This window comes from Scyliorhinus canicula, chromosome 15, assembly GCF_902713615.1.
Source record: "Scyliorhinus canicula chromosome 15, sScyCan1.1, whole genome shotgun sequence".
Classification (NCBI taxonomy): Eukaryota; Metazoa; Chordata; class Chondrichthyes; order Carcharhiniformes; family Scyliorhinidae; genus Scyliorhinus; species Scyliorhinus canicula.
In genome coordinates this window covers 14,045,221-14,069,571 of record NC_052160.1, presented here as the reverse complement: position 1 = coordinate 14,069,571, position 24,351 = coordinate 14,045,221, and the positions used below count along the sequence as shown (strand labels likewise).

The 24,351-nt window shown below is 49.3% G+C and overlaps 1 protein-coding gene across 6 annotated transcripts in view; it reads right to left on the bottom strand.

The window, feature by feature from the left end:
- The window catches only part of ccdc78 (coiled-coil domain containing 78), a 151,674-nt gene that overhangs the window by 51,826 nt on the left and 75,497 nt on the right, over window positions 1-24,351 (bottom strand). For 3 of the 6 annotated variants that reach the window (XM_038820820.1, XM_038820819.1, XM_038820821.1), the window contains 6 exons: window positions 20,242-20,444; window positions 17,684-17,847; window positions 12,484-12,627; window positions 11,026-11,222; window positions 7,900-8,074; window positions 2,639-2,770 (listed from right to left, as the gene is read on the bottom strand). In XM_038820820.1, coding sequence (XP_038676748.1) covers window positions 2,639-2,770; window positions 7,900-8,074; window positions 11,026-11,222; window positions 12,484-12,627; window positions 17,684-17,847; window positions 20,242-20,444 — 1,015 coding nt within the window. Of the gene's footprint in view, window positions 1-2,638; window positions 2,771-7,899; window positions 8,075-11,025; window positions 11,223-12,483; window positions 12,628-17,683; window positions 17,848-20,241; window positions 20,445-24,351 lie in introns of those variants that run through there. The other 3 variants (XM_038820824.1, XM_038820822.1, XM_038820823.1) reach the window with 3 other exon arrangements.

The following is a 24,351-nucleotide window of genomic DNA, read 5'->3' as shown; positions in this document are numbered from 1 at the left end:
CATGGTTCCCTCACTCTACCATCTCTTCCCTGCCTGACAGGGACATCAAAGACACGCAGTACCTGTTCCTTGAACAAGGGTTCTCTGATGAACAACGGTCACACCTCAGTTGAAGGGTAGCTTGAGGTAATATTCCAGAAGGACAGCTGACTATTGCCATATGCTGTATTATTTCTTCAGTAAATACACCAATTTAAAAATAAATATTTTAAGGATGCATGTTTTTGTGACTGCTTTCTATTGACATTTTCCACATCTTGACGGACAACAAATTGGCATTTTGGCAGAGACTCAATGTTCACTGAGAGTAATGGCACATCTCTCAACCGTAACTGATGCTGATGCAAACACTTTTATATATTCAACACCGTCAATGACAGCTCCTGATAATATTAAAACAGACAAAGACAGTTCTACCCTGAGTGCTTTTCACTCCTATATAAAAACTGTGTAAACGGCTGCATAATATTCATACATTGTGACTGGAAAAGATTTATTGGTTATAAAAGACGCACATTAAAAGAAAGATTTGCATTTATCTAGGACTGTCACATCGTACGGGTGCCCAAAGTCCTTGTTGAAGTGTATTCACTGCTGTTCTGTGGGAAGTGTAGCAGCCAATATACACACAGCAAACTCACTACAAACAGCAAGGTGGCGAATACATAAGAAATAAGTGCAGGGGTATGCCGCAGGGGCCCTTGTTCCTGCTCGAGGGTGAACAAGACCATGGCTGGTCTGATTGTGTCTTCATTGTACCAGCCTCCCCGAACAGGCGCCGGAATGTGGCGACTAGGGGCTTTTCACAGTAACTTCATTTGAAGCCTACTTGTGACAATAAGCAATTTTCATTCATTTCATTCATTCATCGCCACTTGCCTGCCTGTTCGCCATTATCCATGGCATCCGTATGGATCTCAATTTTGAATATATGCGATGACTCAGCCTCCCCAGCTCTCCCCTGCTACCCCATGGAGAATTCCGGCAACGCATGACCCTCTGAGAAGAAATTCCACCTCATCTCTGCCTGAGGTGACCCTTTATTCTAATAATAATAACTTATTGTCACGAGTAGGCTTCAATGAAGTTACTGTGAAAAGCCCCTAGTCGCCACATTCCGGCGCCTGTTCGGGGAGGCTGGAACGGGAATAGAACCCGCGCTGCTGGCCTTGCTCTGCATTAGAAGCCAGCTGTCTTAGCCCACTGTGCTAAACCAGCCCCTTCTGAAACTAGGGGTGGGATTGTCCACCAGCGGGATCTTCCAAACCCGCTGAAGTTGACCCACGCCGTGGGTTTCCCCGGCAATGGGGCGGGCCAGCCATGCAAATCGGCATCGGCTTCGGCTGGACCGGCAGCCAATGGCGAGCCGCCTCCGATGCGGGAAAACCCTCGGTGGGGGTGGAGGTGGATCATTCCAGTCTTTGCCCCCTCCATCCTGGAATCGTGGATTCCCATGTGAGAGGATTCACCCTCTCAGCATCTACCCTGCCATCTGTATAAACAATGTTGGCCGACGGGTGAATGTTAGCCCAGACACCTGAGGGAGAAGTTTGTTCCGCTTCAAAATAATGCCATGTTATCTTTTACATCCGAGATGACAAACGGGGACATTCAACTTTAGATTTAGATTAATCGGCGGGATTTTCCCACGAAATGGCAAAGTGTCAAGTTCTGACTGAGAAGGAGCCAGACTTTCTCTCCCCCATCTTCTAACACTTGTTATTTTTAAAAAAACAGAGGCGCGCATTTTACGCCATCACTCTGGTTGGGGCGGGGCCTCATAGCACCGATAAGCCTGGCTACACTGAGATTGAGGCGCGCTGTTTAAAGTGAAGCCCACCCCCCCCCCCTCCCCCCCCCCACCAACCCTAACCAATGGTGTTCCCTGGAGGCCCCAGCCTCTGGTGCTGCCCCCTGCAGTGCCAACCTAGTATTGCCAGGGTTCCGCCCTGCCATGTCCCCATGTGACATCATGCCAGAGTGGGGGGGGGGGGGGGGGGGATATCTGACACCCCCCCAGGAGATGCAGCGACACTTAAATGAATTCAAATTGATAGCAATCAGCTTCCCGCCCTGGCTAGGCATGAGGCTGATTATGTCGCCGTGGGGGAAGCGGGGAAGAGCTCATTCTGAGGTCTCCCCGGCGCAAATCCAGTTACGGGCCTCTCGCGAGAGTTAGCGGCCATAATGGGATGTGCACCCAGGGGCTCACAGGCCTGAGAAAATCCCCCCACCACCCCCCCCCCCCCCCCCCCACATCGTGTCTGCACCTCAGGAGACACGTGGGACAAACATACATTAGAACCGGTCAGAGGGGGCTACGCACAGGACCCTACCACACTGTTGTGTCCATTGTGCTTGAATATAGCTTCAAAATAAAAGCAACTCCATTCTGACATTTGCTGAAACAAAACACTTTCAAACATTTTTTAAAAACTTCGATTACCAATTTGCATTTTCAAAAAAAAAGCGAAGGCACTTTCGTTATTAATTTGGATAAGTTTCAGGCTTTTAAGTGTTTCGCTGGTCAACAGTGACGTGCTGTTGAATCAGGTCCAAGCTTCCTTGTACTCCCACGGAAATATAAGACGGGGGTTTATACCTGAGCTCATCTCCAGTGTACAATTTACTTGCTTACGTTCTCATTGTTCACTCGGCGAATCTGATCCCTGAGCAGGTTAACTTTCTCGCCGTCACCTTTGGTCCCCATTTCCTGAAATGACGGGAGCTGCAGTGCCAGGATCCGTGCTCGGTACTGGGTCACCAGCGACTGGAGTCAATCGGAAAACAGAGTCAAAGCAAGTCCACACCCCTCAGCACTGCAAGGTAAAGGCAGCTTGAATCTACAGGCATGTTCTGAGTGCACATTAGGCTGTGTTGCTATAAACAGTTTGTTGCTATTACTTCTCTTGTTACTCTATCCAACTGAACACAAACTATTCAAACTGATACAAACAGGGAGGTGGAGCTGGAAGAATGGAGGCAAAAGTTCTCGGTTACCCTTGAGCGTCCGCCGGTGCAAATCAAACTGGATGTGGCTTAACTTTTTATTGAAAAGTTTCTGGAGTTAAATAGGGATTAACAGTCAGTTGGAGTCTGCTGCAAGGCTGCAACATCCCTGTACGCATTGGTGATCTCATCTCTACCCTAAGTTGTTGTATCTGTACATCTAAAATGCAAATAGTCACTTGGTAACACAGAGCCCGAGTGTTGCTGAAAAAGGAGTCATGCTGTCAAAGCTTTTGGTCTTGCACTCATCAGGGCAGCTCACAGGAAATTACCAATGGTAAAGAGAGTGCTGGTTGGTTGGCAAGTGGACTCTGATTGGCGTGGGGAGTTGCCATGGGAATTCTTTCTCACCAATCAGAGTTGACCTGCCTGCTTTGAATCTTGAACAAAAGCTTGGCAGTTAACTGTTTCATGCTGCATTCCCCACGGCAACGCCTCTACCGATCAGAGTCCATTTGCCAAAGAGCACTCTCTTCTCGTGCAGTGTAAATCGTTGTCCCCTTTACTGTTGGTATTTTCCTGCCAACTGTCCTGATGATTGCAAGATGAAAAGCTTCGACAGCATGTGTCTTTTTCAAAAATATCTCAAATGCATACCGGGAATGCTCCCAATGCTTCATTACATAACATTGACAGCATCTCATCAGGCCATTTGGTCCATATTATTGTTCTTGCTCCACAGCAGCCTCATATTTATGATGCTTAGTTTTGTACTTCGCAACTAGAAACAACACCTCTGCGAATATCCCATCAAACACTTCCATAATTTCAAAGTTCTCCTCTCAACATTTTCGAGAGAAGATCGGCAGCCTGTTCATTCTCTGCCGTTAGTTATAACCTCTTAGTTCTGGTCTCATTCCTGTAAATCTTTCTGACACATTCTCCAGAGCCTCCAAATCCTTCCTCTAATAGGCAGGCCAGACCTGTTCACAGTACTCTTTAAGCGTGGTAAATTGCTTCACCGTTGCTGACCTTTCTGCTTTGAGCCTTGTGATGGGGAGTTTGTACCTTCAACTCCAAGACAGCAGGCAAGCTGAACTGAATTTATAGACGAGTAAAAATTGAATCAATGGTCGCACTCTTAGTCGACACGATCGCAATTGAAGAAATTGAATACTCAATACCAATTTCATTCTGAAGCGTAAGCACGTCAAAAGTATTTTTAAATATTGAAAGGCGTTGCAGGGTGCTAATCTTGGCAAACCTAACATAGAAACACTTCACTACTTTGTAATGAGGATTAATCTGCCTTCCCGCAGATTCGCGATGTGGTTTATTTAAATATGCATCCACCAGAAGTGCAGAAGGAGGCCATTCGGTCCATCGAGTCTGCACCGACTCTTGGAAAGAGCACCCTACCCAAGCCCACACTTCCACCCTATCCCCATAACCCAGTAATCCCACCCAATGCTAAGGGCAATTTTGGACATTAAGGGCAATTTATCATGGCCAATCCACTTAACCTGCACATCTTTGGACTGTGGGAGGAAACCGGAGCACTCGGAGGAAACCCACGCAGACACGAGGAGAACGTGCAGACTCCGCACAGACAGTGACCCAAAAGCCGGGACCCTGGACCTGTGAAGCAATTGTGCTAACCACTGTGCTATTGTGCTGCCCGTGCCTTTGGTTGCCCGGGTCCCTGAACTCCGGAATTCCCTCCCGAAACGCTCCCGCTTCTCTGTCTAACTTTCATCCTTTAAGATGCTCAGAACCCAGCCTCTTTCTCACCAAGCTCCCGATGGGGGGGTTCGCTGTCGCGATTGTTTGCTGATCGCTCCTGCGGTTCCACCTTGGGACGTTTTTCGACAATGAGAGCGCTATCCGACTGCAAGTTATTGTTGTTGTTGGTGAGGTTGCAATCGGGCTGGGTGGGGATGCGCCAGTTCCCAGCAGCCCCTGTGTTTAGAAAGTGCTTTGGGTGCAGACATTGAGAGAGAGGGCAGAAACAGATTCAGCTGCAAAGCATTCATCTGGTACCTCGGCCAGGATCTGTACAGATCCTGTGCAGGTTCCCTGTTTATTCCCGAATCGGCCTCTCCTCTATGAAATGAAATGAAATGAAAATCGCTTATTGTCACGAGTAGGCTTCAATGAAGTTACTGTGAAAAGCCCCTAGTCTCCACATTCCGGCGCCTGTCCAGGGAGGCTGGTACGGGAATTGAACCGTGCTGCTGCCCTGCTTGGACTGCTTTAAAAGCCAGCGATTTAGCCGAGTGAGCTAAACCAGCCCCTATCTTTTCATTCTTTATTCATATGTCGATGAAAGACTTTCAAATTCATTTTAAGCTGCCAGTCTCTTTTCATTGAAAGAGAAAATGCTGGAAAATCTCAGCAAGTCTGGCAGCATCTGTAGGGAGAGAAAAGAGCTAACGTTTCGAGTCCCGATGACTCTTTGTCAAAGTCTCTTCTCGTCCTCTCACTTTCCCTCCTGTATTTCCTTTTGCGATGCCCTCTGAATTCTCTATATTCATCCTGATTCTCACTCACTTTTTCCACTTCGTCCTAGTCTCTGGGCACATTCTCGCCATGCCCGGCTCAGTGAGTGAGCGAGGCGAGTGCGGCTCCGGCAGAGTGTTCCTCTTCGAGGCCAAGAAAAACAGTGTCGTTTGATAGTGGAATCGTCCTCGTGCTGCAGATGCTCAGAAACACCCCGCCAAACACATCCAAAACGGGACTCTGTTTTTCCTCTATCTCTTTTCCCATCGAGGGAATTCTTGGCTTTGTTTGCCCCCCCCTTTACCTCCTCGTGGGACATATCTCAATAGCTCCCTCCTCCCTATCATCCCCCTCAGCATACATGGCGCTTAGCAACACCTCTCTTTCTCACTCCAAACACTTCACCCATTTCTATACCCTTCAGGTCTCACATGGACACTGTTGCCATCTCACTTCCTCCTTCAATGGCAATAACAAACGACGGGGAAAGATTTAAAACATGCTGCTAATTATACATCACTCATTTTAAGTCAAATCAGCCCCACTGTCATTCGAAGGCTTTCTGTGACAAACCAATCGAGAGAGAAAAGAATAATCGCGGTGAAGGAACGTCCAATGGAGGAGATTCAGTACGTGGTTAAACGTTGCCACCTCCTGGGTATTACACAGTATTACATGATATAAAACAAAGAGGAGTTTAACAACTCGTGGGGCTCAATTTAAATGTGTCTTTAATCCCTGACTCCCAGGCTAAAAGGTTGGGGAGAGCCCACCCACAAAGACACATCCATTTACACTGTGAGCAACTGGTTCCTGTCAGGGGGGAGTCCCCTAACCCCCTCGGAGAGCTGTTGTCCCGGCAACGCCACTGGGTGAGGATTAGAAGCAGTCCCACCACGCCAAGGAGTCCAGGGTCTGGGTCTCACTGGGACTAGGCCCCAGCCCGGGTTCGAGAGGCTAGGGAGAGGGCTAAAAGAGAGGGTGATCTTGGGAGGGGGCAGGTGCCTCTGATGGGTCCAGGGACCCAGGAAAGTAGGTTCCACCCCACCCTCCCCACTTTCCCAACACCAACTTGTGCAGATGTCGGCTTGCCCAACTGGCAATGAGGTCCTGATGTCGCCATTTGAGGGTTTCCATATGCCCAATGCCTGATAGCCGATCTCCCCCTCCCGATTAATTGTGCTGGAGGCAGGTGTGAGGGTGCTATGCACAGCACCTACTGGATTTGATGTGCTTCCCACCTTCAAATGTGCCAGTCTGAGGGAGTGTATATTCAAGCCCATTGTTTCTCGAGGAGTGTTGCAAAAGCCCCACTCCCCTGCTGCCTGCTTGGAGGATCTAGGAGAGAAGTCAAGGCAAGGAAGGTGCTGCTTCCCAGTGTGTGTCTACCCAGAGAGGCTTGGGAGTCAGTGTCACCGGCACCAACCTCAGGGCCCAGGTTCAATGCACTACAGAGATTCAATGATGTCACAAGGGCAGAGAAGGTGAGTCCATGTCCTTACCCCTATCCCAGCTATCTCAACAGCGTCTGACCACATTACTTCCCATCACCGAACCTCAAATCTCAACAGCTCCCTCCTCACTGTCACATCTTTCAATATACAATCAAGGCACCGACCAAGAACCTCAAGTCATCCTTCTGACTGCTCATGCCACTCCCGAGCAATATTATTCACTAACAGTCAAGCATTTACACAGGCAGCGACCCCTCCAATCACTTCTTACTCACTTCCAAATCCACCCTCGACAGCAGTTTCCAAACACATTGGGCACGATTCTCCGAGCCCTGCGCTGGGCCAGAGAATCGCCACAACCACGCCACGCCGCCCCGATGCTGGCGTGTGATTCTCCGAGGTGCGGAGAATTGGCGCCATTTGCGTGGGTGCGTTTGACGCAGCGCCAGCCGCGGGCTGCTGGAATCGGCCAGATGGGCCTAGCGGCCGCACGGAAAAAGCAGAGTCCTGCCGGCGCCGTTCATCCCTGGTCACTGCCGGCGGGAACTCTGCGTGAAGGGTCGGGGGCGGCCTGTGGGGCGGGGAAAAGCGCTCCTTCACCGATTACCCCTCTCGCCAGTCTTACCCACGCTGGAATCCCAAATCCCAAGCCCCTGTCCCACCCAACCTTCCTCACTCAGCCTGGTCATCAGACCCGGCCGGGGGCGGGGGGGGGGGGGGGGGGGGGGGGGGGGGGGGGGGGGGTGTTGTACCTAGGTGAGGTTAAGGGTGCTTGAACACTAGCGGGGTGCGGGCGAAGTTGGTCAGTCTGGGAGGTGGGGGGGGGGGGGGGGGGGTCAGTCCAGCAGGGTCAGGTGTGGGGGTGGTGTGGTGGGAGAATCCCGCCCCAAATTCCCCAATATCCCTGCCACTTTTTTCCAAACGAGGGAGGAGGCACCGGGAGTTGGACGCGTAAGTGTTGCGCTGAGAGTTTCTGCGGGTGTTGCACGTTGCGTACCTCGACAAAGTAGTCATTGAGCACGGGGAAGTTTTTCACTTGCGAGAGGGTGGAGCACGTTCTCAAGACAGCTGCAAGGCGATTGGTTTCTGGCATCGGGGGCAGGCAACAAATAACTCGGGTCTTACAGTTTCCCCCGAAAGCCTCTTGGGTCAGCTGAGTTAACTTGGATTCACTGCAAAGTAAAAACACAGGATTAAAGTCAAGATATTAATGTAAAGTCATATTGAACCTCACAGCTGGGTCCCAGTTTGCAGCTAGCGGGACACTGACACACGCGGACAACATCATCCACTAAACATGAGGGCCCAGTCATCGAGATTCTGGATAATGAAGCTTTACACCACGAGACCCTAAGTCACACTCCAATTGAAGGAAATGAAATGAAATGAAAATCGCTTATTGTCACGAGTCGGCTTCGAATGAAGTTACTGTGAAAAGCCCCTAGTTGCCATATTCCGGCACCTGTTCGGGGAGGCTGGTACGTGAATTGGATATCAGGGGTGTGATTTAACTGGAAACCCCCCACGTCCATTTTGGGTGCTACAGCGTCAGGAAACCCCCCTCTACAAACAACATCAAGGCCTCGGGGAGTTTATGTCCTCCAAGGCCGCACTTGAGTCGTTTCCTGCTGGTGTGTTCAGTTGGATGGGCTCCTCCCAGATCGGGGCGTCAATTAGTCTGCCTGCCCCAATTCCACCCCCCCCCCCCTCATTTCAACTCTCCCCCCACCAACATTTTTGACCTTTCCTCCTCCTCCCCACCCCCATCCTCAGGGAGGCCCCAGGGACAGCCTCTCACCCTGCCTCCACCTGGTAAGGCCCACCCAGGACCCGACCCCTGGCAGTGCCAATCTGGCACCCGGGCACGCTGGTACTGCACCCTGGCTGTGCCACTCAGGCACCCTACCAGGGTGGCACTGCCAGAGGGCCCAGGTGCCACTGCCAGGGTGGAGGCTGGCAGTGCCACGGTATCCAGGAGCCGGAAGGAGTGCCAAGGTGCCACCCTGCCCTGTTCCCGACCACCTGCGTATCACTAACGGCCTGGGGGCCCCCCTCAGGAGCCATAACGACTGGTCCACCTTTGTGGAAACCAGACCCTAGATTTCCCGATCCTCCAGCCGTGTGTTTCCCGGAGGCGATACCGTTCAGTGATGGCGGAATTCTCTCTTCCCGCCACTTGCCAATGGGATTTCCCATTGTAACCACCCCAAGCTCCTGGGAAACCCGCTGGCAGGGGTGCGCTGCCGGCGGGAAACGTGAATCCTGACGACCGGAGAATTCCGGACCAGTACGAAATGACCCACTGGCGAGGGCGCCCAGGTACGGCCACTAGATCCCGTGCGCCAGGGTAATCCCGCGAATGCATATTTAAATGAGCCGAATGACTTATTTAACTAGGGGCTGGTTTAGCTCACTCGGCTAAATCGCTGGCTTTTAAAGCAGACCAAGCAGGCCAGCAGCACGGTTCAATTCCCGTACCAGCCTCCCCGGACAGGCACCGGAATGTGGCGACTAGGGGCTTTTCACAGTAACTTCACTGAAGCCTACTCGTGACAATAAGCGATTTTCGTTTTGTTGGTTTTCGTATGCTGATCTGGGTCACGCCCCAGGAGGGTAAGATCCAGATCGTGACGCCTCGCGAGACTCCGTTAAATTGCGCGAGGCATTTCGAGCCTCACCAATCTCTCAAGAGGCCTCTCGCAGGATCCAGCGGGCTCGTGCCGACACCAAGTCGGGGTGCCACGAGGCCGTTAAATCGCACCCCAGACGTAGCCTCAATCCTTTCATTACAAAACTCAGAGAAAAGGGACTTATGGCGTGGCACTCAGAGCTTTCCAGACAACAGTCAGGGTTTTACTGAGCCCCAGAAAGCATGCTGGGAGGCCAGGTGCGTAAAACCGGATGAGTTGGTGAGGAATAGGATGCCTGTCAACTTCCCCCACCCTCTGGTGTTTTATCAGCCATGGCAAAGGTGATGGTAGGTGGCCTTCCGTGCTTTAGATCAAATTGAGGCCCTAAAGTGACCAATGACTGGCCACTTAAGAGTCTCATCCCACAAAGATGGGTACTAGGCCACATGGGGAAACCCCCCAGATATATCCTGATGACCTCTTTACGGGATCAGGGTTTGGCCCCTTTCTGATGAGGCAAATGGTGGCCCACAGATGCCCCCCCCCCCCCCCCCCCCCCACCAATGACATGGGCTGTTCCCTTGGAAAGGTCTCCCTGTCCTCATGAGCAACCACCTGCACATCACAGGGGCATCCATGACCAGTCCCGGTGAGCCCAATTCTACTTATCCCCAGTCTGAAGCCTCCTCCACCGATGATGCTCCTGCCTGGTTGTATTTCCACCGGTGGCCACTGGGACTGAAGACAAGCCAGCTCTCCAGTTGGCCAGGAACTCTTGGAGGCAGGATCCATTAAGGCGATGGAAGCCCCAGCTGCAGGTAATCAATTGCCTGACCCTTGTACAATGCAGCAGGGGCTCCCAAAAGCCGACCTGGGCAGGGTTCCTCCCGACAGTCCAGCTGCTGCAGGTCCCTAAAATCCAGGCCAATCAATTACCTTTCAAGCATTGTTCACAACTGCTTCGTAGGCAGATGTGCCGGCCATTTTGCACTCAGTCCATAGGTGAGCAGATGTGGCAGCCATTTTGCACTCAGTCCATAGGTGAGCAGATGTGGCAGCCATTTTTCACTCAGTACATAGGTGAGCAGATGTGGCAGCCATTTTGCACTCAGCCCATAGGTGGGCAGACGTGGCAGCCATTTTGCACTCAGTACATAGGTGGGCAGACGTGGCAGCCATTTTGCACTCAGTCCATAGGTGAGCAGATGTGGCAGCCATTTTTTACTCACTTGGTTCATATTGTGTGAGATGCGATACATTTTTCGTAGTTAAGTAACTGTTAGAGGGTGCAACTGTAGTTGAACAAACTATCTACTGTCAACAATTTTTAAATTTAGCCATCTGATCAAATATTAAGCAGCTGTTCTATACTGCATGAAGATATGTCAACAACAATATCCTTCATTTCACAGTCATTTTACAGGTCTATCCCATCACGTCTTTATTCATCTCGATGTCCTGCACCAATACATTTGGCATCGCCCTTTCCATACCTGTAGTTAATAACTCTGTCCGGATAGGGGGTGCTAGCCAGGTCACTCACTACTTGAGCGAACACGTGAAGTGACTTGTTCAGCAAATGGCTTTCTTGAAAGTGTGAAGTATTCTTGTCGTCTGCGAGCTTCTCGGCTCCGGGTAGATCAACGATCTGCAGGCTCGACTTGGTGGGGTGCATCTCATTGCCGTCCTGCTGCAGTATTCATCGCCAAATACACAATAAAAGCGTCAGTCAAAATCATGGCAACATAGCCTTTTTTGATTCGGCGATGTGTATGAGGGGTTTATCTAGGAAGGGCGGGGGGGGGGGGGATTGAGCTGATTTTGCAGAGCAATGTGCACCCCTCCCCTCCCGTTCTCCTACCACCCCCCTGCACCCCCTCCTCCAGGTTTCTACCTGCGCTGGAGCTCCTTCCACTAGTTGTTGGTTGGGGGGGGTGGAATGAGCAGAGGGGATGGGCTTTAAGAGGATGATTGAGAGCTGAGAAAAGGAACAGGAGCTCATCCCTTCCCTGCAAGATTAACCCGAAATAATGGGCAGCGTTGGTGGAAGCGAATGAGACTTGGTGTAGTGCAGCCAGATCTGGTGACGGACGGCTAACCCAGTTGGGTGCTACACAGACTCAAGCCTGCGCCTTTCGGCCTCAAGGGAATGAGGGTGGGGACATTTCTGGAAAGAGAGACATGTTGCTGAAGCTTTTCACCTTGCACTCATCAGGACAAACACCAGAATGTCAAGTGCCAATCACAAAAATTTACACGACAGGAGAAATTGGGTAGTACAGGGAACTATAGGCTTTCCAAGCTCGCTGAAAATTTTTAAAAACGACTTGAACAAATTCCTTTTGTTTGCAGTGAGCGGGGTCCCTGCATATGAATGTATGTCGCTTCTAGCAAGTGTAAATGGGCCCCGTTGAGAGCATAATTGGCTATCTTAAATTGGTTGTTCGTGCAGCTATTGCCGCACTCGGGATTGTTCAACAAGTGCTGCCCAATCACGGAATAACATCTAGCAATAGGTGTTTTGTTTTGGGATTTGCAAGTGCGGGCCAGTTGAATAAGGGCCTGCGCCCCGTCTATTATGAACAACTGAAGGAACATGTTGTTTCATCCAATCAACCAATCATTGCAAAAATTGGGACCATAACCGAGGCATTAAGGATGAATGCAAGGGAAATGGATGAGCCCTGAGTTCTATTCATTCCAGTAGATGTGTGACATTGCTCATCAGTCCAGTTGTGAAAGGAAGATTTCCTCCAAGATCTGAAGACGAGTGAAGCAATTATTTTTCTTCCATCATTTCCCGCAGGCCAATGGGCAGTTGACCTTTTCCCAATGATCCACCTAAAGGGGGGCAGTGCCACTGTTCTATCTAACATCAGCGCGCTTTCCTCAGCTTAAGTTACAGTATTCATTTCAATCTTAGCGAAGCCAGTAAAACTCTGCAGTCTCACCACCAACAGGTCCAGCTGAGTGACGACAGTAGCATGGCTCGCCGCAGGTCCGAAGTCCGTGCTCGCCCCTGTGCGCCGCGCCCAGCCGTGGCGGAAGGTGGAGGTCGCGTCAGCTGCTGAGGAGACGGCGACGCGGTTCAATCCCTGAAAACCGACACATGGCAACATTCAGTAGTGTGCCCCCCCCCCCCCCCCCCCCCCCCCCCCCCCCCCCCCCCGGCTTAAACACAATTAAATCTGTACCAGGCCAGGGGTGGAGAGAAAGGAAAGGTCGGGTCCAACCTGCCATTGTGCCTCACCCTCAAAAAAATCAAGTAGGATCAACAAGAACAATTCCACTACATGTACTAAATCCGTTAAATTTAGACACCTTTGAATAAGAGTTGTTGGATATATGTTTTACATCGTGATTGGATGCCATCAATGTCCATAACCTTTAAATACATTCATGTCACTGAGTTTTTTATATTTAATATTGTACTAACTGCTGGTAAAATCAAAATCAACACTATTCTCAAATGTTGTTGGTTCATTAAACATTATAAGAAATCTAGAAGATCTGTTTATGAGCAAAATAAGCCATTCTAGTAACTGTAGATCTTAATCTTATGCTAAAATCTATGGCAGGCGCATCTGCGGCCTACCAGTGTCTAAGACCCAGACGTTCCTGGATACTTCTTGCGATTTGCTGGAGTAACAGTAACAGGATGTTATGGCCAGGTGGGGATGGGTGCAAGGACTCCCTGCTCCCCTCCTTTCTGCCCACTCCTCATTTGATTGTAACAGGGTTTTTTGAAACTTGGAGTGCTAACTGTGCCAATAACTTAACTATTTATGGGCTGGGTTTAAAGCGGAAGAAGGCCATTGGCCAGCGAGTCTGCAATGATCCCTCAAATGAGCATTCTATCCATATCCACTTCCTCCCTATTCCCGCCACCCCGTAACCTAACCTGCGCATTTTTGGACTGTGGGAAGAAACCGGAGCACCAGGAGGAAACCTACACAGACACGGGAAGAGCGTGCGAACTCCAAGCCGGAATTGAACCCGGGTTCCTGGCGCTGTGAGGTAGCTAACCACTGTGCTACCGTGCCGCCCTGGAGTGAGAAATTATTTTAAATTGTTTCAGGAACCCATCCAGGTACAGATGTTAAAATATTTAAAAAGACAACACATGTCCTGACCATCAGAAGCTCACAAAAATACAAGTAAGAAAGTACAGGAGGTTAACTTTTGACCAATTAAAATTCAACGGTAAACGGCAAAGAGATTTTGACTCCTTCGTTGTTGTTTTTGGCAGAGGCAATTCTTAAAGCAGTAGTCCAAGTCCTTGGCCTTTTTCCTGGAAACACAGCTTTGGCTTTGATGTCTTCTTTAGAATTTTCCTGTCCACAATCTGATATGAGCGGGCAGGGTTCAATTTATTTAAAACAGAGGAAAGCAGCTTTTTGCTTCCTTCTGATGTTCCTTCTCTGGAATTGCCCTCAATGGAAAAAGCAAGGTTTTGCAGTAAAAGATATTTCAAAATAGTGATCCTAATCCCATGAATTCTCTCCATAATGATCGAGTATGCCACAGAAAGTGATTGATTAGATCATGTCTGGACAGATCTTGGCTCCTGCGTTATGGCCGAGGTGATTAATTTTTAATTCCAAGCCATCACTTCTGATTGAGTCATTCTTCCATGTAATGATCGAGGAGGAAGATAACACCTTTAAGGAAGCTATTATCTCGGTAGCCTCTCCGTCTCCACCCCGAACAGGCACCAGAATGTAGCGACTAGGGGCTTTTCACAGTAACTTCATTGCCGTGTTAATGTAAGCCTACCTGTGACAACATTAAAGATTCTTATTATTATAATGGAATGTTGTTCTTCAAATAATGCAAATGGTGACAGCCAGTTTAAGTTTCAATCCATCTTTGAAGTCATCGTTGATATCAACAGGTGTGAAATACCATTGGAGGGCTGCTGAGATATGTCCTAATTGTAATCCACTTGGAAACTTCTAGAAATGTTACCAAATTAGAGTTACAGACATGTCAGGTGACCTCTGGCAGCCATCATAAGTCAGCTTCATTGTTTTAAAAGTTGTAACCGCTGTTCTTTAAAACTTCTATATGTGAATCCAGCAGATGAAAGGAAGATTGGTGGATCCTCCCATGAAATGGTGTAAACGGATTCTGCAGTTTGTATTGACTCTCTACCAAAGTTAAAGGGAAAAACCATTGGAAAACCCATGGAAGTTCAGTCTTCCTGTTCAGGTTTACACTAAGAGATGAGTAGCACAGTGGCCTAGTTCACACTGCTATCTCACTACGCCAAGGACCTGGGTTCCATTCTGACCTTGGGTGACTGTCTGAGTGGAGTTTGCATGTTCTCCCCTTGTCTGCGTGGGTTTCCTCTGGGTGCTCCGGTTTCCTCCCTCAGTCCAAAGACATGCAGGGTGGGTGAATGGCCATGTTAAATTGCTCCTTAGTGTCCAAAAGGTTAGGCGGGGCTACGGGGAAAGGGTGGCTGTGGGAAAAGGGCGGAGACGTGGACTTGGGCAGGGTGCTCTTTTGGAGAGTCGATGTAGACGCGATGGGCCAAATGACCTCCTTCTGCACTTTAGTGGCTCTAAGAGATGCTAGCAGACCATACATGTGCCTATTCTGGGCCATTTAAGATTCATCTGCTAATCCAAGCATGGCTTTAATATGTCAAATATTAAATAAGGCAAAAATGTTTAGCAGTAATCTTGATTTTATCAACAGATGTTAATGATGGATATGAATATAAAAATTCAGTGGCACAAATGTATTTACTGGTTACAGGTTCTCTGTACTGACTACTTTCAAACTGATGTGACTGAAACACAAAAGTATACATGCATCAACAAACTCCTCCAACCAGCTCAGAGTTGAATAAAATTATGGGAATCCACGCAATTGCTTGGTTTGACACTTTTAGAGGATTTTCCATTATTATTTCATTATGGGTGACCACGTTAGTTACAGTACCAAAGACATTTGACACAACCGCATTCAACTGCTAATATCACCAATGGTACTGGCACTATTTCTATGTAAATAATCAAAACAGAAAGTTCTGGGAGTACTCAACATGTCTGACAGCATCTGTGGGGAGAGAGTCAGTGGGCTGGATTCTCCACCATCCACCGTCAAAGAGAGTTAAGTGCTTTCCAATCACCCCCTTCATGCTTCAGTGGTTCTTAAGTGGTTAGCTGGAGATTGACAGCACTTAACCCTCTTTGAAGTGGTTGATGTTTGGAAACATTGTGGCTAGAACACTTCAGAGTTACTCAAGGAAGGAAGGTGAATGAAGCAAGTGAAGCAAATGAATGCTGTGTGTGTGTGTTTGGAAGCCTTCAATCACAGCCTAGTAAGGGAAATGAATGAACAGCTTGCAGCTCAAGGATATGAGGGCTTTAAACACAGCTTTGTGGTTTCTCTTTCCAATGTGAGATTCTCCACTCTGCCAGCCCCCTTTCCCGCACCTGGCCAATGGGGTTTCCCAATGTGGCCACCCCCATGCCATCAGGAAATCCGCGGGCATGGTGCACTGCTGGAGAACCTGAGGATCCCGCCAACGGAGAATTCCACAAATGGTGCTTCCTGGGTCTGAGCCAGCAGGTGTATGCCCAGGTGAGTTACAACAGTATTTTTTTCACTGCCCCTGTCTGCTTTGCTCTCTAGCTTCCTGACAGGGGTCTCTTTTCTGGGGTGGGAGGGGTCTGTGGTTTATTTAAGGGGTCTCTGGGGGTCCCATTATTTAGCAGTTTTGGGGGTCTCCTTATTTAGGAGTTCGCTGTGGGGGGGACGGGTCAGGTCACTCCCGTGCACCCCTAATAAAATCCGGGGGTGGGGGGCTGAATTGCGATGCATAGGGAGGGGTGGCATTGCCAATGTGCCAGGCTGGCATTGCCAGGGTTCCCAAGTGGCACCAATAGTGCCAGGGCACCACCCTGCCAAAAGGGAATGCAACTGGGCCCCAGTCCCCTGGGTGACCCCCACAAGTGCCGCACGGTCTGGTCCCCGTTTGTGGGGAGGCGTGCTGAATGGCGCGCGCCCGAGATCGCTGAGGTGAAGGGGATAAATCCCAAAGCCTCAGGTACATCAGGAATCTGCACGTTGGAGAAAGACTAACTATCTCACTCTAATATGCAGATTTACCAAAAGGTGTGGGCGGGATTTACATGGCGACGTCTCACGAGATCGGATTTTGCGGGTCGTTGCGAGCCGGGCAGATCCGGGGGCAGGGTCTCCTGGTTTTTATTGGCTGCACTGCACTGCGGCGAGCTGCATTTCCAGCAGCGTGGCCGTTGGATCGCGCCCAGAGTCTCCCAAATGGAGAATCTCACCCTGTGTTAATATTTGTAGAATTATTCCAAGAACTGCTACCCAAGAACAAACAAGGAAATAAATCATGGCAGAGGTACTGATCCAAAATTCTAGAAATCAGGACTGAGTCCTTAATTTCCCCTTTGCACTTCCTCCAGGTACATCTTTAGTTTTTTTCTTGTCCCATTCCCCATCCCCTCTGCCCATGCACCATGAACCATGAACCACGTACAGAAGAATCCCTCTTTGTAATGACATATTCTCCACAGTTTGTGGCACTGCAGTTGATTAAGTGCTAATAACCGAGGAGATCTGGCATCTGAATACAACTCAAGAAATATATAATAAGCCAATGAGGGAAACCTGATCGCCCGTCGCTGTGAGTATCATCTTCTCAACTGGTGTGGAAAATGGTGCATGCACAGGCAGCGAGAGGACGTAGTGTTCAAGCTGTGTCTAAATGCTTTCCAGTTCTGACGAAACGCGAACTCTGTTTTTCTCTCTCCACAGATGCTGCAGACCTGCTGGGCAGTTCCAGCATTTTCTGTTTTGATTTCCGTGTCTCCAGCATCTGCGGTATTTCGCTTTTCTGTATCAATGACTTCAATGTGGCAACCGCGCGCCAGTTATCACAACAGCTGAACGACTCGAACTCCATGTAAAGAGGCTATAGAGGTAGCTGCAACCCGAGGGGTAAAACTGCGGTCAAAGGGACACTGAGCATCATGTACTGTAGCCCTGTCTCTCTCTGAGCACAGCAGCACCTTGCTGGGATGCTGCGACATTGGAATTCCCTCTTGTAGGTAATGCTCAGCGAGTCCCCCACTATCCAGCTGATCCTCCGCACCGTGGTGACTGTACCTTTATGAATGTACCATCTTGCGCGTTGCAGGTAATCTTTAAATTGGCAGGGTCCATTCCACTGGAGTCTAACAAATCCTTCAGCACCTCAGCATAAATCTCATACATAGATATCGTCAGGGACCACATCGCAGTGGCCTGTAAATTCTGCAGGTACGGGGCACCTAGTGTCACAGCACAGGGACATGAAGAAGATGCATGGATTGAATGAAAATTTGTAACAATATGTAGAAATATCAAGGGCATAATCAAATACTTTTTAAGAGAGGGGAGCAATTACTTTTTCAAATTAATGAAAACTCCAATTTTATACCACAACACTAGACGACCCCGCAACCATCTCAACTGGCAAAAGATCCCTTTTGACATTAAAATATCAGATTAGGCAATTGGGTTGTGAATGTCCCTACCCCTCCCCTTCTCTGTAATCTCCCCCAGGGCTGGAATCCTCTTGCTGTCCTCCAGTTGCATCCTCTTACACGGTCACCGATTTTAATCGCTGCACCATTAGCCGCTTAGGCCCGATGGTCTAGAGTTCCATCTCTAAACCTCATTGTCTACCTCTCTTTCCTCCTTCCAGGTGTTGTTTAGAACAAACTTCTTGGGCGAGGCTTTTAGCCATCTGGTCTGTTGTCACCTTACACATCTCGGTGTCAGATGTTATTTTCATGTGAAGCCCCACTGGCTGATTTACCTCACTAAAGGTGCTATCCAAACCCACGCTGTTCTTGACAATTTAGCTAGTGTGCTAGTTAGTGTAAATTTATTACTCAATTGTAGAACAGTTACAACACAGAAGGAGGCCATTCGGCCAATCGAGTCCCTGCCAGCTCTCTACGATAGTCAGTCCCACTCTCCCGTCTTTTCCCCATCGGCCTGTATTTTGTTTCTCTTCCAATAATCAGCCAATTCTCTTTGAAAGCCACGATACAATCGGCTTCCGCCAACCTCTCAGGCAGCACATTGCTAATCCTAACCACTTGCTGCGTAAAAATGTTGGGCGCAATTCTCCGCACCCCACGCTGGGGGGGGGGGGGGGGGGAGAATGGTGGGAGGGCCGGGCGAATCACGACACGCCGCCCTGGCACCCCTCATGATTCTCCCACCCCCACAAAATGGCGTGTTGCGTTTTGCGACAGGCCGCTCGGAGAATTGCCGCTCGCCGTTTCTCACAGCCTGCCGAACCCGACCGGTTCACGCCGGCGCCAACCACACCTGGTCGCTGCCGGCGTGAACAGCGTGCGACCTCTGCATTTGGGGCCTGTGGGGGGCAGAGGGAGGATCGAGCACCACGGGCGTGCTCATGAGATGTCTGGCCCGCGATCGGTACCCACCGATCGTCGGGCCGGCGTCTCTAAAAGACGCACTCTTTTCCCTCCGCCGCCCTGCAAGATCAAGCCGCCATGTCTTGCGGGACAGCGGAGGGGAAGACGGCAACCGCGCATGCGTCACTTAGGCGCCGCCGGCCACGTCATTCCCGGCGCGCCGCTTTGATGCAAGCGTCAAGGCCCAGTGCGCGAGATTGACGCGCCGCCGCTCCTAGCCCCCTGGGTGGGGAGAATAGGGGGCGAGGGGCGGCCTCCGACGCCGGAATGAAACACTCCGGGTTTCACTCCAGCGTCAGCTGTTTGTCTCCCTTTGGGAGAATCACGGCCATTTTTCCTCACGACCTCCTGTACTTTTACCATTTGCCTTAACTCAGTGCCCCCTGGTCCTTGATTCTTCCACCAATGGGAACATCTCTCCCAATCTCCCAGAATACTCGGGTGCGATCTACACGCCCAAACCAGTGACGCGCCAAGGCCATTAAATGTAGCGAGAGGCCTGACATCTGACATGATCTCGCGAGATGTCATGACCTGGATCCCACCCATGTAGTTTGTCTCACTTGAATATGTCTATGCCGGAATTCCCCAAGGTGCGGGATTAACGGCCTCGCCTCGGAGACCCTGCTGTGGTGCCGTTTAACACGTTTCCACAAACGTGGGCCGGCGTAAGGGCAATTGTGGGGGTCTCCCAGGCGATTGGAGGCCATTGGCTGGTCAGACTCTTGACAAGGTCGTACCCCGGCACCCCAGATGGCACTGCACCTTGTCAGGGTCCCCTGGTGGCACTGCAAGACTGACATAGGAACAGCCAGGAGCCAGGCTGGCAGTGCCAAGGTGCCTACGTGCCACGTTCCCCATGCCGGGGTACCATGCCCTTTATGAGGTGAGATGCGGGGGGCTTGAATACCCCTTAATCGGTAAGGTGGAGCATTGGAGGGGGGTCCGGAGGCCGCGAGGGTGGGGGGGGGGGGTTGAGAAATCAGGGCACCATCTTCCTGCACTAGCAAGCTGAGCTTCTTCTCCAGTTTCTCCGATCTACACTCTGAACTGAAGTTCCTCATCCCTGGAATCATTCTGGTCAGTCACTTCTGCACCCTCTCCAATGCTTTGACGCCCTTCCTTAAGTGTGGCACCCAGAATTGGGCATGATGAGCCAACAAGTCCAATTGGATGGCCAAGTTCTCACACAATGGTTGCCTGAGTGGATATGTGCAGTGCTGGGTAACCTACCAAAGATGTAATCAATTGCCAGGGGTATGATTGCCAATCGATCATTCTTTTCTCCAATTAATGTGTATGACTTCCCAGAGCCGGTTTCACCAAATGCAACAATGCAGACATTCATCCCTTCCGTGAACACGTTGAGCAGGGGCTCCACAGTCCTGGAGAATACTTTCTGTGTGGAAGCATTCTGGTCAAAGACCTCCTGAAATCTGGACAACAGAAACAGTAAGTTTCAGAGCAACAAGGAAGACTCTCGTGTGGCATCTCCTTCAGCTAATAGGAACATAGGATGTAGGAGCAGGAGTGGGCAATAAGGCCACTTTACTCTTAATTGGCAATTGTAATGGCAAAGACAAATGCGGCGATGGGCAGAACATGATCAAGTCTGGTGAGAATGAGGTCAATCTTATACAGTCTCGCTTGTGATTTATTTTATTACATTTTAAGTATTCTTTTGTATTTCTGCCACATTTTAAGAGTTTTTCAGACTTCCTGTGTGCATCACTTTTACTTCCTGTGCCATGATTTTTTAATGGTGAATTATGTGGCAACATTTAAATCAGAATCGAAGCTGTGGAGAATGGACAAATCAGGTGGAATGTAAGACGCCTGTCAGCCACAAATGAGAAGCAACAAAGCACTTCTGAAACTAACCAATCCCAAACAATTAAGAAAATGACCAACAGTGATGTGAAAATAGAAAACGATTAAATCAAATCTTTCAAAAAGGATTTTGAAAGTGGTATTTGTGGTGATCACAAGTTAACCAGATGCAACACAACTGAGCGACCACTAGAGGGAGCACGGGAGAGCCATATAAATACATCAGGACAGGAAGTGGGGAGACACTCTTCACAGCAGGCGGGCTGATAAGCAGGACACAGCAGGCAAAGCTGGTAGTTAGCACTGGAAGGTAGTTCTAGGTCGAGCTCTGGAAACTGAACAAACCCACAACAAAGCATCTTCTCCACACTTGAGACTGCGAGCTTTATTAAGACACGAGGAACAACACATGGTACCTAGGAGTGATTTCAGACGCTTACGACAGGACAACTCAGCTGCAGATACAGAAAACAAAAAATGGCATGGAAATCTCCTACTGGACATTTGACTGGGGAAGACATCGCTAATTCGAGGATGTGGCATGGATACCCACCTCAGCTGGACACGACTGGTAATGTAAGAAATGTCTGGAAAAGGTTCAAACAAATGTTCGATTTTTATCTCATAGCTAATGATGTAGCAGACGCCTCAGACAAAATTAAAATAGCAATTCTCATCGAAGGGCCTGTCAATAAGAAAGTGTATAATGGATTTAAACACTCAAAAGGTGAAGACAGGAACAGCTTACAAACGTTACTAAACAAATTTGAAGAGTACTGTGAGAAATTTGAACAGCAAGGCATGCTCACAGTCCAACCTGCACAGAGACTGAGTGATGCAAGACTTAAAAAATCACAAAAAGATCAGGAAATCGCGAATGCACAGTACAGATCAAAAAGAAGAAATAACATGAATTTTTCACAAAGCCAAAACGCTGAAATCCAGTCCAGATCGGAAAGAAAAGGTAACTTACAACTTTTAGAAAGAAAAAACGCTGAAATCCGCGATAAAATGGCGTCGGAGCACATTTTGCAGTCTCTGGTAAGCAAAGAACTACAAATCGCGTCTGCGCATGCGCCGGAACCGGAAGTTGCGCATGCGCCGGAACCGGAAGTTGCGCATGCGCCGGAACCGGAAGTCGCGCATGCGCAGTTTACAAAAGATCGCGGCGCCGATCGTTATGCGCATGCGCAGTCAAAAAAAGTCTTCGTCGCGGACCGTCATGCGCATGCGCAAGCCGCGCATGCGCAATGGACATCGAACCGCACAAGGAAAGAAAGCCGATTTGCGCATGTGCAAGTCGTTCCTACGCGTGACGTCATGACGTCTGAGAATCCTGACCACGCCCACTTAAAAGGGAAATGCCCCAAAATTGAAAACAAGACACTTAAAGTGGTAAAACCAAATTTTCTTGCCTCAGAACACAGAAAAACGCCTGAACTTAAACCAACAGTGAAAAACAACTTGCACAAAACCTTGGAAAAAGCTGCCTTCACCACACGCCGTGAAGCGAACAAAAAGAATTCCGAAACAACAAAAGATGATTTGTTTTTCGACGATTACCTCTCAGACCTGACTGGGTCAGTCGGATATGCTTATCACAGCATCAGCGACACGGTCGCAAAGCACAACACGAACCAACTCATGGTAGATGAATCCAACCAAGATGATTTGGTTTTCGGAGAATACTACTCAGACACAGCTGAGTCAGTCGGATATGCTTATCACAGCATCAGCGACACGGTCGCAAAGTTCAACACAAATCAACTCGTGGTAGAAGAAGCCAACGAAGATGAAATGGGTTTCAAAGAATACTACTCAGACATGGAGGAGTTATTTGGACATGCTGATCACAGCATCAGCGACACCGTTGCAAAGCTCAACACGACTCTACTCATGGTGGATGAATCCAACACCATGGTGCCATGGCAGCTCGTCGATACATTGGATGACAGCAATACCCAAGACGAAGACGACGCCACACAGAGAGCACAGGAAGACTCCACGGAGCGAGCGATGACAGGCTCCACAGTGCGGGTGATGAAAGACGCCAACAGGGATGCAAGCAAACACTCCCGGGCGGACACCAAGCATGAACAAGACCATGAAGGTAAACCCGCTGTACCTGAGCAACCGCAAGCAGACTATGAAAGTCTACCAAGCTCACAGGAACAAGAGGAAAGAGCGGACTATGAAAGTCCAACACGCTCACAGGAACAAGAAGAAAAAGCAGACTATGAAAGTCCAACACGCTCACAGGAACAAGAAGAAAGAGCGGACTATGAAAGTCCAACACGCTCACAGGAACAAGAAGAAGACAATGCACCTCTGCCCACTGCATGCGAAGACAGTGACAAGGTGATCACACTCAACGTACAGGATCACAGTGAGACTGACAGTTCTCAGCTTGTCTGTACCGAAGCACAGAGCGAAAACAGTGACAAGGTGCTCGCACTCGACGTACAGGATCACAGTGAGACTGACAGTTCTCAGCTTGTCTGTACCGAAGCACAGAGCGAAAACAGTGACAAGGTGCTCGCACTCGACGTACGGGATCACAGTGAGACTGACAGTTCTCAGCTTGTCTGTACAGAAGCACAGAGTCGGGCCACCCAACAGTCCAGAGAGACGATGCCGAAAGAAAACATGCAGATTTTGACTCCAGAAGAGGAGCACCTGGAGCCCAGAGAGACAACGCCAAAAGAAAACATGCAGATTTTGACTCCAGAAGAGGAGCACCTGGAGTCCACAGAGACAATGCCGAAAGAAACCATGCAGATTCTGACTCCAGAAGAGGAGCACCTGGAGTCCAGAGACATCAAACAAAAAGAAACCATGCAAATTTTGACTCCAGAAGAGGAGCACCTGGAGTCCAGTGAGACAACATCAACAGAAATCATGAAGATTTTAACTCCAGAAGCGGAGCACCAAGAGTCTAGAGAAACCACCTCAACTGAAATCATGCAGATTTGGACTCCAGAAGAGGAGCGCCGAGAGTCCACAGACACCGCGTCAAATGTAATCAAGAAGACTTTGACTCCGGAAGACGAGCACCAAGAAAGCAAAGATACGGAATCCAATTCTCCACAACTGATTGATGTCACCTGCACCGATGCAACATCAGATCATTCGCACCACTCGCAAGACGGAATGCTCAATGACTCAAATTATCCACTCGGGACACTCACAGAGTATAACAAGAAAAACGAAAGTCAAAAGAAACACAGCAAGAACAAAAACAACATGAAGCGCGACAAGACCAACAACAATAGCAAGAAGCACAGCAGAAACGAGAACGACAACAGCAAGAAGAAAAGCAACATGAAGCGCGACAAGACAAACAACGATAGCAAGAAGCACAGCAGAAACGAGAACGACAACAGCAAGAATAAAAGCAACATGAAGCGCAACAAGACAAACAACAACGTCAGGCACAAAGATAGCGACAACGACAGGGACAGAAACAACAAGAATGGCAACAAACACAACAAAGTCAGGAACAAAGATAGCGAC